At 43.4% G+C, this 13,075-nt stretch overlaps 1 protein-coding gene across 6 annotated transcripts in view; it reads left to right on the forward strand.

Moving 5' to 3' along the window:
* The window catches only part of DNAH1 (dynein axonemal heavy chain 1), an 813,109-nt gene that overhangs the window by 393,922 nt on the left and 406,112 nt on the right, over window positions 1–13,075 (forward strand). For all 6 annotated transcript variants that reach the window (XM_033926650.1, XM_033926656.1, XM_033926654.1 and 3 more), the window contains 2 exons: window positions 7,608–7,787; window positions 12,502–12,642. In XM_033926650.1, coding sequence (XP_033782541.1) covers window positions 7,608–7,787; window positions 12,502–12,642 — 321 coding nt within the window. The remainder of the gene's footprint in view (window positions 1–7,607; window positions 7,788–12,501; window positions 12,643–13,075) is intronic.

A 13,075-nucleotide genomic window follows, 5' to 3' on the forward strand; every position in this document is an offset into this window, starting at 1 on the left:
CCACCCGAAGTAGGCAAGTGGTCCTTTCAGTTTCTTAGTTTCCGCAGAGCCAGTGATTCCTGGGGATTGGAGGAGAGCGGATGTGGTCCCTATTCATAAAAGTGGTCACAGGGATGAAGCAGGAAACTACAGGCCGGTGAGCCTCACTTCAGTTGTTGGAAAAATAATGGAAGTGTTGCTGAAAGAAAGGATAGTGTATTTCCTTGAATCTAATGGGTTACAGGATCCGAGGCAACATGGCTTTACAAAAGGTAAATCGTGCCAAACGAACCTGATTGAATTTTTTGATTGGGTGACCAGAGAGCTGGATCGAGGACATATGCTAGATGTAATTTATTTGGATTTCAGCAAAGCCTTTGATACAGTTCCTCATAGGAGGCTGTTGAACAAACTTGAAGGGCTAAAGTTAGGACCCAAAGTGGTGAACTGGGTCAGAAACTGGCTGTCGGACAGACGCCAGAGGGTGGTGGTTAATGGAAGTCGCTCGAAGGAAGGAAAGGTGACTAGTGGAGTCCCTCAGGGTTCGGTGCTGGGGCCAATCCTGTTCAATATGTATGTAAGTGACATTGCTGAAGGGTTAGAAGGAAAAGTGTGCCTTTTTGCAGATGATACCAAGATTTGTAACAGAGTAGACACCGAAGAGGGAGTGGAAAATATGAAAAAGGATCTGCAAAAGTTAGAGGAATGGTCTAATGCCTGGCAACTAAAATTCAATGCAAAGAAATGCAGAGTAATGCATTTGGGGATTAATAATAGGAAGGAACCGTATATGCTGGGAGGAGAGAAGCTGATATGCACGGACGGGGAGAGGGACCTCGGGGTGATAGTGTCCGAAGATCTAAAGGCGAAAAAACAGTGTGACAAGGCAGTGGCTGCTGCCAGAAGGATTCTGGGCTGTATAAAGAGAGGCGTAGTCAGTAGAAGAAAGAAGGTGTTGATGCCCCTGTACAGGTCATTGGTGAGGCCCCACTTGGAGTATTGTGTTCAGTTTTGGAGACCGTATCTGGCGAAAGACGTAAGAAGACTTGAGGCGGTCCAGAGGAGGGCGACGAAAATGATAGGAGGCTTGCACCAGAAGACATATGAGGAGAGACTGGAAGCCCTGAATATGTATACCCTAGAGGAAAGGAGAGACAGGGGAGATATGATTCAGACGTTCAAATACTTAAAGGGTATTAACGTAGAACAAAATCTTTTCCAGAGAAAGGAAAATGGTAAAACCAGAGGACATAATTTGAGGTTGAGGGGTGGTAGATTCAGGGGCAATGTTAGGAAATTCTACTTTACGGAGAGGGTGGTGGATGCCTGGAATGCGCTCCCGAGAGAGGTGGTGGAGAGTAAAACTGTGATTGAGTTCAAAGAAGCGTGGGATGAACACAGAAGATTTAGAATCAGAAAATAATATTAAAGATTGAACTAGGCCAGTTACTGGGCAGACTTGTACGGTCTGTGTCTGTGTATGGCCGTTTGGAGGAGGATGGGCAGGGGAGGGCTTCAATGGCTGGGAGGGTGTAGATGGGCTGGAGTAAGTCTTAACAGAGATTTCGGCAGTTGGAACCCAAGCACAGTACCGGGTAAAGCTTTGGATTCTCGCCCAGAAATAGCTAAGAAGAAAAAAAAAAAAAAAAAAAAATTTTTAAATTGAATCAGGTTGGGCAGACTGGATGGACCATTCGGGTCTTTATCTGCCGTCATCTACTATGTTACTATGTTACTAAGAAGTCGCGTTCAATGTTTATTGAAATTTTTTTTCTATTTCGCTGCCTGTGGCTTTTTGTCACTTTTTTCTCTTTCTTCTTTTTTAGTTAAAAAAAAAAAAAAAAAGGGAGAGGAATACCCTTTTTCTTTTGTTGTTGTGGGCTTTCAGCCCGGCGAGGCCTTCTGAATTCCTTTCAACATTAAATTCAATTTTTCAACAGCGGTCTTTCCATCCCTGTCCTGCCCGTTGATGGATTTCAAAAAGTGTGGTTGCTGTGCTCGGGCCATATCCATTACCGATCCTCACCACTGGTGCCTCCAGTGTCTGGGGCCCGAGCACTGTCCCGAGTCCTGTTCTCGCATATCTTCCCTCCAGAAGTGCGCTTTAAAGAACTGGTTACTTCAGCAAAAACAGCTTTTTGGCGTCACAATGGAAGCAGAGCCGACTTAATCAACGATACTGCCCACGCCGACCAAGATGACACCAAGATCTTCAACTTCAGTGGATCCACCAACTTTAACTCCGGTGTTGCAATTTACCATGTCTCTGGGTAGGCCAGCTAAGAAGCCTTCCACTTCCCCTCTGGGACGCAGGTCAAAGCTGCATTGAGCCAAGTCATGCCAACCTCGCATAAGTCCCGTAAACGCATGGCTCTAATATCGACGAGTGCCTCTTCGGCCTCCTCATCCTCCACCCCCTGACCATGTCAAAAAACCACCTGTACTGGCAAAAAAGAAGCAAACGGTACCAGCGCTCTCCCTTAAGCAGAAGATGGACAACCTGCTTTGGGAGGGACTAGGGTAGCATTTTCATCTATAGGTGCCATTCCCGCTTGTGCAGTTGTCGGCACAACTCTTCAGGAACCGGTCCGGTCTGAGCTGCTCACGGTGCCAACCAACTCCTGTCACTACTTCTCTGGTGCGGACATCCTCAACACAGTAGTCGAGCATTCCACCATTCTGGCACCGGTCCTCTGCTAAATCTCGAAAGGCTACACCGGCATGATTGGGCAAGTTCTCGCACAAGTCTAAACACCTTGAGGTCTCAGAACCGACCCGTCGGCACTGTTCATCTTCTTTGTTAAGAGATTCTGATCTCTCGGGAGATTCTGAGCTTGAACCACCATCAACTACAGAGGAGGATTCTTCTGCTTCTGGTTCTCCTCGACATTCACCTATCAGAGCCTTGTTTCCTTCAGAGAAGCTTTCCTTCTCCAGATTTATGCACCAGTTAGCAAAAGACCTGGATATCACTTTGGAGACAGAATATTTTGAAACTCTAGATTATGACCTTCCTCCTAAGGACATATTGAAACTTCCTCTCCATGCCATTCTTAAATAAACTTTCTATAAGAACTTTGAGTCTCCTCTTTCCATGCCAGTAGCCCCCAAAAAGCTGGAATCTCTCCACAAAGTGGTGCCATTACTGGGCTTTGATAAGCCTTAATTGCTCCTTGAGTTACTAGTGATGGAGTCCACGTTGAACAAGTCCTCAGGAGCTAGTGTGTATGCATCTGGTCCTCCTGGCAGAGAAGGAAGAACCATGGACAAGTTTGGCAGGCGCCTCTACCAAAACTCAATGTGAACAGGGCAGGGCATTACAACTTCTTTTCCTGCTACCTGAAACACCTTGTCAAACAATTTTAATCTTTCCAAAAATACATCCCTTCATTTAAAGCCAAGAATTTTCAACATCTTATAGCTACTATTTTCCAGCTTCGTAAGTATATGGTGAGATCCGCTTATGACACCTTTCAACTCACCTCTCGAGCAGCTGCTATGTTGGTGGCTGAGACGTCTTGCGTGGTTGCGTGTTTCAGACCTCAATGTCAACCACCAAGACCGTCTAGCCCAGGGGTGTCCAACCTGCGGCCCAAGGGCCACATGCAGCCCCATGAAGTATTTTGTGCAGCCCTGGTCGAGGGCGATGCAGTGTTTTCCTCTGCTGCCCCCGGGTGTTTACAGTCTTCCCAGCTCACTCCTCTGTCTTACTGCAGCGTTTGCGTGTTTTTGCGGCCCAAGAAACATTTTTTTCAGCCAATGCGGCCCAAGGAAGCCAAAAGGTTGGACACCCCTGGTCTAGCCAATGTTCTATGTCTCAGTGACGAGCTTTTTGGAGACTCCACTAACACTGCCACACAAAAGCTCACAAAACCAGATGGGATGTGCTGGTGAAGCCTGAAAAGAAGCCTACACCTGCTCACCCTTTTAAACCTGCTTCTTACCAACGCAGATATACTGCAAAGGTTATTGCTCTTGCTCCTCCTCCTCCTTGTAGACAGAGTCTAAACAACTGGCTGCTTCTCAAAAGCCTGCCCAGCCTTTTTGACATGTTCCTTCAGAGCATAGCCACTATTCCTCTGCTCCAATCTCTGCCTCAGCCGATCAGGGGACGCCTTCAGATTTACATCAGTCACTGGGAGCTCATTACATCAGATCTTTGGATCCTCAACATCATTCGTCAGGGTTATGTCCTTCACTTTCACCCCTTCCTCCCAATCATCCTTCAAGAGAGTCTGCTTTAAACCTGACACAGTCCTCTCTGCTACTCCAAGAGGTTCAATCCCTCAATGCCATCGAGGAGGTCCCTTCCTCTCAATACGATCAAGGATTGTACTCCTGATACTTCTTGGTTCCAAAGATGGGGAGGACTATGACCCATTCTGGATCTCAGAGTTCTCAACAAATATCTCGTCAAGGAGAAATTCTGAATGCTCTCTCTGGCCCTTCTCTATCCCCTATTGGTTCAGAACGAATAGCTATGCTTTCTGGACCTCAAGGAAGCTTACGCCCATATACCAATCCATCCAGCTTCCAGGAAATACCTTTGATTCCAAATCAGCCACCGTCACTACCAGTGCAAAGTCCTTCCATTCAGCCTGGCATCTTTTCCCAGAGTCTTCATGAAGTGTTTAATTGTAGTGGCAACAGCCCTCCGATCCCAAGGTCTCCAGGTGTTTCTTTATCTGGACAACTAGTTGATCAAGGCTTCATCGTCTCAGGATGTGACTCAGGCGACGACTCATACTATTTCTTTACTTCAAGTCTTGGGCTTCGAAATCAATTTCCCAAAGTCCAACCTGCAGCCAACTCAACATCTCCAGTTCTTCGGGGCTATTCTGAACACTACTCTTATGAGGGTGTTTCTTCCTCCAGATTGCCTAACCGTTTTACTTCATCTTTGTCAACAGATGTTTCAGCTCCAAACAATTTCTGCGAGGCACATGATTGTTCTCCTAGGCCACATGGCCTCCACAGTTCATGTCACCCCACTTGCCAGACTGCATCTTCGCACTCCTCAGCAGGCCCTCGCTTTTCAGTGGTCTCAGGCGACAGATCCGCTCTCACAGCATATCTCTTCTGCAGTCGCTCCACTGGTAGATGACCTTCTCCAATCTATCCAGAGGTCTCCTTTTTCATCTGCCTTCTCATCAACAGGTGCTCTCGATGGATGCTTCTCCATACGTCTTGGGGGCACACATGAACGGTCTTCAAACACAGTGCCTTTGGACTACCAAGGAACACAAATTCCACATCAATTTGCTGGAGCTCACAGCGATATACTATGCGCTGAAAGCTTTCCAATATCTTCTGAGCGATCAAGTCCTCCTCTTTTGCATGGACAATCAAGTAGCAATGTACTACATAAACAAGCAAGGAGGCACGGGCTCTCTTCCCCTTTGTCAGGAAGCTCAAAAGATTTGGCTTTGGGCGATGGCCTGCAACATTTTCCTGAGAGTAGTCTACATACAAGATGAGCAGAATTCATTGGCAGACAACCTCAGCAGAATTCTTCAGCCTCACGAATGGACACTCAGCTCGACAATTCTTCAATCCATCTTCTCACAATGGGGCACACCTCAAGTAGACTTATTCTCTGCTCCCCATAATCACAAGTTGCCCCAGTTCTGCTCCAGACTTTACTCACCTCACCGACTTGAAGCAGATGCGTTTCTCCTGGATTGGACGCAAATATTTCTCTGTGTTTCCTCCTGTTCTTCTCATCTTGAAAACTCTTTTCAAACTCAAACAGGAACCAGCCACCGTGATACTCATAGCTCCTCGTGGCCCAGACAGCATTGGTATTCACTTCTACTTCAACTCAGCACCACGAGCCCATACCTCTTCCAATATTTCTTCTCTGCTTACACAGAATCATGGAGCTCTTCTTCATCCCAACCTGCAATCATTACACCTGTCAGCTTGGTAAATCTTGGGCTGACATCATCACATCTTTCTCAGCCTGTACATAATATTATTGACGCCTCCAGGAAGCCGGCCACTCAACAGTGTTACCAACAAAAGTGGGCTCTGTTTTCTTCCTGGTGTATTCTTCATCATGATCCAACTTCCTTGTCGGTGGAATTGGTGTTGGATTATCTACTCCATCTGTCTGAATCTAGTCTCATGTCTACTTCTGTCAGAGTCCATCTTAGTGCTAGTAAATCTTTTCAAGTGCCAGTTGAGGGGAAACCTCTTCCTGATCATCCCTTGGTCTCCAGATTCATGAAAGGTATTTTCAGTGTTAAACCACCTCCTGTAGTCTGGGTCCTTAATGTAGTTCTTTCCACATTGATTAAGCCACCATTTGAACCAATGGCCACATCTCATCTCATCTCACCTAGAAGGTTGTTTATCTGATCTCGCTTACATCTGCCAGGAGAGTCAGTGAGTTGCAAGTGTTGGGGCAGATTCACCCTTCACAGCGTTTCACAATGACAAGGTGATTCTACGCACGCATCCTAAGTTTCTACCAAAAGTTGTTACAGAGTTTCATCTCAATCAGTCGATTGTTCTCCCAGTTTTTTTCCCTAAGCCTCATTCTCATCCTGGACAAACCGCGCTATACACCCTGGATTGTAAACATGCTTTGAGCCTATTACATCGACAGGACAAAGTCACATAGAACATTTCCCCAACTTTTTGTCTCTTTTGATCATACCAAGTTGGGTCATTCTGTTTCCAAAAGAATGATTTCCAACTGGTTGGCTGCCTGTATGTCATTCTGCTAAACTCGGCCCGGACAGCCCCTGGAAAGTCGTGTCACTGCTCACAAAGTCTGAGCTATGGCAGCTTCTGTTGCTTTCCTCACATCTATTCTTATTGAGGAAATCTGTAAAGCTGCCACCTGGTCCTCAGTTCATACATTCACTTCACATTATTGTCTGGAAACTTTTTCCAGACTGGATGGGCACTTCAGCCAGTCAGTTTTGCAAAATTTATTTTCTTAAAGGCCAGCTCTCCCTCCATCCCATTTTAGTTAGCTTGGAGGTCACTCGTGTGTGAGAATATGATGCCTGCTTGTCCTGGGATAAAGCACAGTTACTTACCGTAACGGGTGTTATCCAGGGACAGCAGGCAGATATTCTCACAACCCTCCCACCTTCCCTGGTTGGCTTCATAGCTGGCTTATCTTAACTGAAGGGACTGTGCACCTACATCAGGCAGGAAGACACTCGTGCATGCGCAATGCGGGCTGATCGTGAACTTTCTAAACTTAAAGTTGTGATTCACTTTACAAGTCCATACTGGGGCTCCGTCGGTGATATCACCCATGTGTGCAAATATCTGCCTGCTGTTCCTGGATAACACCTGTTAAGGTAAGTAACTGGGCTTTTTTACCTATGTTGTCTATTTGGGTTATTTGATTTGGCCACAAAGCATCCACAGACATACATTCGCTGTGAAGAATAATATGCAAATGTTTGAAAATGCAGTCTGACATTTGTTTCCTGATCTATCCATGATCTTTGCTTCTTGTTGACTGTGCCTAATGCAGCTAAATTTGTGTGTTGTGGCTGGAAAAATGGCAAGTTAATGGAATTTCTTCCTTCTAAGCCGATGATGTCTGTCTTGTTCTTATTTTGTTGTCGTCGTCATTCCCCCCCCCCCCCCCCGGCCCCCTCCAGCTCTTGTTCCAGGAGGACCTGCAAATTACTCACATGTACTCAGGAGAAGGGGAAGAAGTAATGCTCTCTTCTGCTATCTATCCCACTGGTAATGTGGAGGACTGGCTTCTAGAGGTTGAGAGAGTCATGAAAGCCACTATACGAGAATATATCAGAAGGTCTATCGTAGCTTATCCAGTGGTAAGCCATTCTTTTCCAGAACTTTATATAATTTTCAGACAAGCACATACATTTAATGCATTGACTATGTGATAGGAAATGGCTGGGTAGGGCAGAGTACTATATGTATGGGGAAGATATTTCACTGTTGATGAAGTCACCCTAAACATTAATTCTGTTACGTCCCCATACACTAAGTGTTCAATCCCAACCCGCAATCCGGGGAGTTGCAGAAATCCAACACTTTTCTGAGCACATGCTCCTCCCCCTTAGACTAAGAGCTAGAGCCATATACAGTTTCAATTTCTGTGAGCAATCTGTGCAGAAGTCTTTTGAATTGCTCGGCTTCTTTTTCTTTTTTTCGCTTAAAGTTCGGTCTTTCTTGGTGGCTTCGGTGCCTTGAGACCCCTTTCCGATGGTCCTATGTCGGAGAAAAGGATGCAGTCCCACAAATCCAGACTGCTGCTTCATGGAGAAACTTTAGTGGATCTGTAGAGCCAGCCTGCTGTGTGCCACCTTTCTTTGACTCTGGGTCCATTCCCCTGGGAGCTCACTTGCCCGCTTGATCTTGTCAGGGGTTTAAGCGTAGGCTGTATGCATCCTGAATGAAAATCCCCTGGGTTTCAGGGTGCAGGCTATATTTACCACCCCCGGTCTGTGGAGAGGATCTGTGGTGGTGGGAGCTCTTCTTATTTAATTTAATTCCACATTTATAGCCTGTTTAACCGCAAAGTTCCAAGCGGTTTACAAATTAAACTATATAACATCTAATATGTTCTTATAACAAAATATGCCATCAACAGATAATAACAAAAAACTTGTAGAGAAGGAGATGTTCAAGATGCAGGACTTCTCACTTGCCCAGGGTTACCTCTTAGTTCGTTTAGCAGGAATACCTAATAAGCAAATATTACAATAATCTATGGAAGTAAGTACAAGAGACTGGCCAATTTATTTATTTATTTATTTATTCAACCTGTCCTCCCAAAGGAGCCCAGAACAGGTTACAAGAGTGCATTCACAATATAGACATGACAAAAGTGATAATACAGTCTTGGTGGACATAGCATAGTTGATAATGCAGCATTTCCATTACAGACATGACATAAATGATAGTATAGCATCTGCGTTACAGGCCCAAACATAGTTGATAGTATAGCACCTGCGTTACAGTGGGTAGCACACTTAAGTTATACTAGGAATGGCCATTAACCCCCCTCTTTTACGAATGCATAGCGTAGGTTTTAGTGCCGGCAGTGGCAGTAACTGCTCCGACACTCATAGGAATTCTATGAGCGTTGGAGCAGTTACCACTGCTGCCGGCACTAATACCAACACTATGTGTTCGTAAAAGAGGGGGTAAGTTAGGTAGCTATTTAAGTTGTACTGAGAGAAGCATTTGAGTTACAGTAGGAAGCCCATTGTTATACTAGGAGTTGCATTTGAGTTTCATCATTCGGGTAGTAGAGGCACTGAGTCTCTGAAGCGCTGGTTATTAATGTGCTGGGTTAGAAAGAAATGTTTCATTCTATACAACAATTTTAACTTTAAACCTGACTTTTCCTAATCAGATTATTAATCTCAGTTTCTGTTGTTAGGCCAAGATCTAACCAAACCCCCAGTAATTTAATTTCTTCTGATTTCCTTTTCCTCCTTGTCGAACTAAATAGGGTGGTTTTAACCAAATTACAGTTGACTTATCTGAATTTAACTGCAACAAGGCAATTATAATAAGTTTAAAAAGATTTGGGGGCCATTGACGATTTATTCTGATGATCAGACATCTTAAACACCTAAATATTGGACAAGATAAGGGGGGTAGGACTATGAAGGATAATAATTGATAAGTGTTATTTATTAGTATATGGGTGGGAGGGGTGGGTTTCTTATATAATTATCTATTTGGAATATTACAAATGAGAATGTCAAGTGATTAAATTATTTGTGAATGATTGTTGTACACTTGTAATTTTTGAAAATGAATAAAGATTAAAAAAAAAAAAAAAAAAAGGAAGAGTATTGCGATATCCAATTTCAAATATCTGTAAATACAACATTGATCGAGATCTTAACTGAAGACACATTAGATAATACAGGAAGAATTAAAACATTATCAGCATAAAAAATGATCGACATTTCTGGATTAACAAACCTAAATCTCTCAAGTACAAATTAAACAAAATAGTGGATAAAGGGGAGCCCTTAGAACACCTTGAGTCATTTGCCATTGTTTGGAGATATCTCCCTGCCAATTAATTTGTAAACATTTCCTCTTAAGGAAGCCCTCCATCCATCTGCAAACATTTCCTCCTACACCCACCCTGTCCAATAAAGCCAAAAGCAAGTCTTGGTTGACCAAAACAAATGCTGCCGATAAAATCTAATTACATCAATGGCACTCCTACATTTTTATCCTTTGGACATAAGTGGCGCTAGAAAAGATTCAAAGAAGAGCGACCAAGATGATAAAGGGGATGGAACTCCTCTCGTATGAGGAAAGACTAAAATGAGTAGGCTCTTCAGCTTGGAAAAGAAACGGCTGAGGGGAGATAGGATTGAAGTCTACGAAATCCTGAGTGGAGTAGAACGGGTGCAAGTGGATTGATTTTTCACTCCGTCAAAAATGACAAAGACTAGTGGCTCCTTTACTAAGGTGCGCTAGCGTTTTTAGCTCACACATATTACCTCACGCTATGTGGCTAGAACTAACACCAGCTCAATGCTGACATAAAGGTCTAGCGCGCATTATTCTGTGCGTTAATGCCCTAACGCAGCTTAATAAAAGATGCCCTAGGGGACAATCGATGAAGTTACAGGGAAATACTTTTAAAACCAATAGGAGGAAATATTTTTCACTCAGAGAATAATTAAGCTCTGGAACGCATTCCCAGAGGTTGTGTTAAGAGCGGATAATGTGGTTTTCAGAAAGGTTTGGAGGAAAAGTCCATAGTCTGTTATTGAGAAAGACATAGGGGAAAGCAACTGCTTGCCCTGGATTGGTAGCATGGAATATTGCTACTCCTTGGGGATTGACCACCATGAGAATGAGCTACTGGGCTTGATGAACCATTGGTCTGACCCAGTAAGGCTATTCTTATGTTCTTATAAGAACTGTTTCAGTACTATAGAGTGCATGGAATCGTGATTGAAAAGAATCCAGTACCATTCGCCATTGATGCTAACTACAGACTCTGTTCCTTCTCTGTTGCTGCGCCTTATGCCTGGAACAGACTCCCTGAATCATTATGTCAAACTATGTCCCTGACTGTATTCAAATCCAGGCTCAAGGCCCACTTCTTTAAGGTTGCTTTTAACTCCTAACCCCTACTTGCTGTAAGGCATTCATGCCTGACAAACTCCCCAACCCCCTACTTTCGTGTTTGTCTAGATTGAGTAGATTGTAAGGTCTTCAGAGCAGGGACCGTGTCTTGAATGTTCTAATGCAGTGTTCTTCAACCACCGGTCCACAAAAATTTCCTGCCGGTCCACAGGGCCGGCATGTGCATCAGGCTCAAAACTGTGTTCTTCAACTGCCGGTCCGCGGTGCAATCGATGCATTGTTAATAAGATTATATTGTGTATATATATGAAAAATGAATGGAAAAAAATAGTGTTACAATTAGGACTATGTGGGCAGGGTCTGGGGTGGAGACTGGGTAGAGATGGGCAGGGTCTGGCCCACGACTTAGCCCAGTGTTCTTCAACCGCCGTTCTGCGGACCGATGCCGGTCCACAAAATAATTATTTTAGGTGTAAAAAGGTTGAAGAACACTGTTCTAATGTACAGCGCTGTGTATGTCTAACAGCACTATAGAAATTATAAGTAGTAGTAGTAGAACTTTATACCATATCATTCACCTATGTATTCAGTGATAAACAAGAATCCAATTATACGCCTAGATATTTGACCATAGCATAAATATTAATGAAATAGTCAATCAATTACATCCTAATGACTTGAAAACTTTTTGGTATATTCACTTATGACTAGGCCATCTGCCCTCCTAAATCCCTTATGCTCTATTCTGTTGCATTCATCTGCAGAGTATAGTATAATCCTTGATCTTCATCCCTCCTTTTTCCCCTCTTTCCTATCATTTATTGTACTTACATGTTTCCCCCTTCCCTTCACTATTCCTTTTTACCTCTATTACTTCCCCCCACCCCCCTATATATTATTTGTAAACCGCTCAGATGTGTTTCTCTATAGGCGGTATATCAATCTTTTTTTTTTTCCAAATTCTTTTTTCATTTTTTCATCTTAACCAGTGCACAACATTGATCATTTAAAACTTATACACATCACTTGAATTTCTTTCTCTATATGCAGTATATCAATATTTTAATAAACTTGAAACATTTGTAAATATTGAAAAATTTCTCTTTGGCTTAAGGGTTATGTTTATTTCTTTGCCGACAGTTGCAATGTGCTTAGAAGCCAACTTTTCTAAATGATTAGTTGTGCTAAACCTGCTTGCCCTGGATTGATAGCATGGGATACTGCTACTCCTTGGATTTTGGCCAGGTACTAGGGACCTGGATTGGCCACTGTGAGAATGGGCTACTGGGCTCTGATGGAACATTGCTCTGACCCAGTAAGGCTATTCTTATGGAATGGAAATTACTCCCTGGATATAGTCAGGGGGTTTGCTCAATATTGGGGATGCTTAAGCACCCACAGAGCTGGCTCCTATGACAATGTTATAATAGCATCTTTTTGTTTTTTGTTGTTCAGACACGTCGTACAGAGTGGGTCCTTAATTGGCCTGGTCAAGTGACTATTGCTGGATGCCAGACTTTCTGGACCCAGGAAGTATCATATGCACTGGAAGCTGGAAATCTGTCCTCTCATCTCTTTCCAAAACTTAGTTATCAGGTGGGGAGGATTTGTTCATATGGCATCAACATCTGTCCACATGCTCTATTCTGAGTCACATTTATATGGAAGAAAGTTTTAATTTCATACATTTTTTAATATAATTACTAATTTAGAGTGTGTGTGGGGGGGAGGAATTTCCAAACAACCCACCTATAGGGGCATAATCCACTAGTACTTTGTACCCACAGACCTTGCCCCTTATTTTCAAAGGAGAATTGCACACATTGTTTCCCTTTGAAAATTGTTCATAGGTACCACATATCCAAGGACTTTGCACCTGCATATTTTGTTGGCATATTTTGCTGTAAAATAATGTGTGTATATTTGAAAATCAAATCTTTCGGTACCTGTCTTTCAAGTCAATCCTCAACATATTCCCTATAGTGTCTCCTCATGATTCAGCTAAATGTAATCATACTATTGAATCCCA

The sequence above is a fragment of the Geotrypetes seraphini genome, chromosome 17, assembly GCF_902459505.1.
Source record: "Geotrypetes seraphini chromosome 17, aGeoSer1.1, whole genome shotgun sequence".
Taxonomy (NCBI): domain Eukaryota; kingdom Metazoa; phylum Chordata; class Amphibia; order Gymnophiona; family Dermophiidae; genus Geotrypetes; species Geotrypetes seraphini.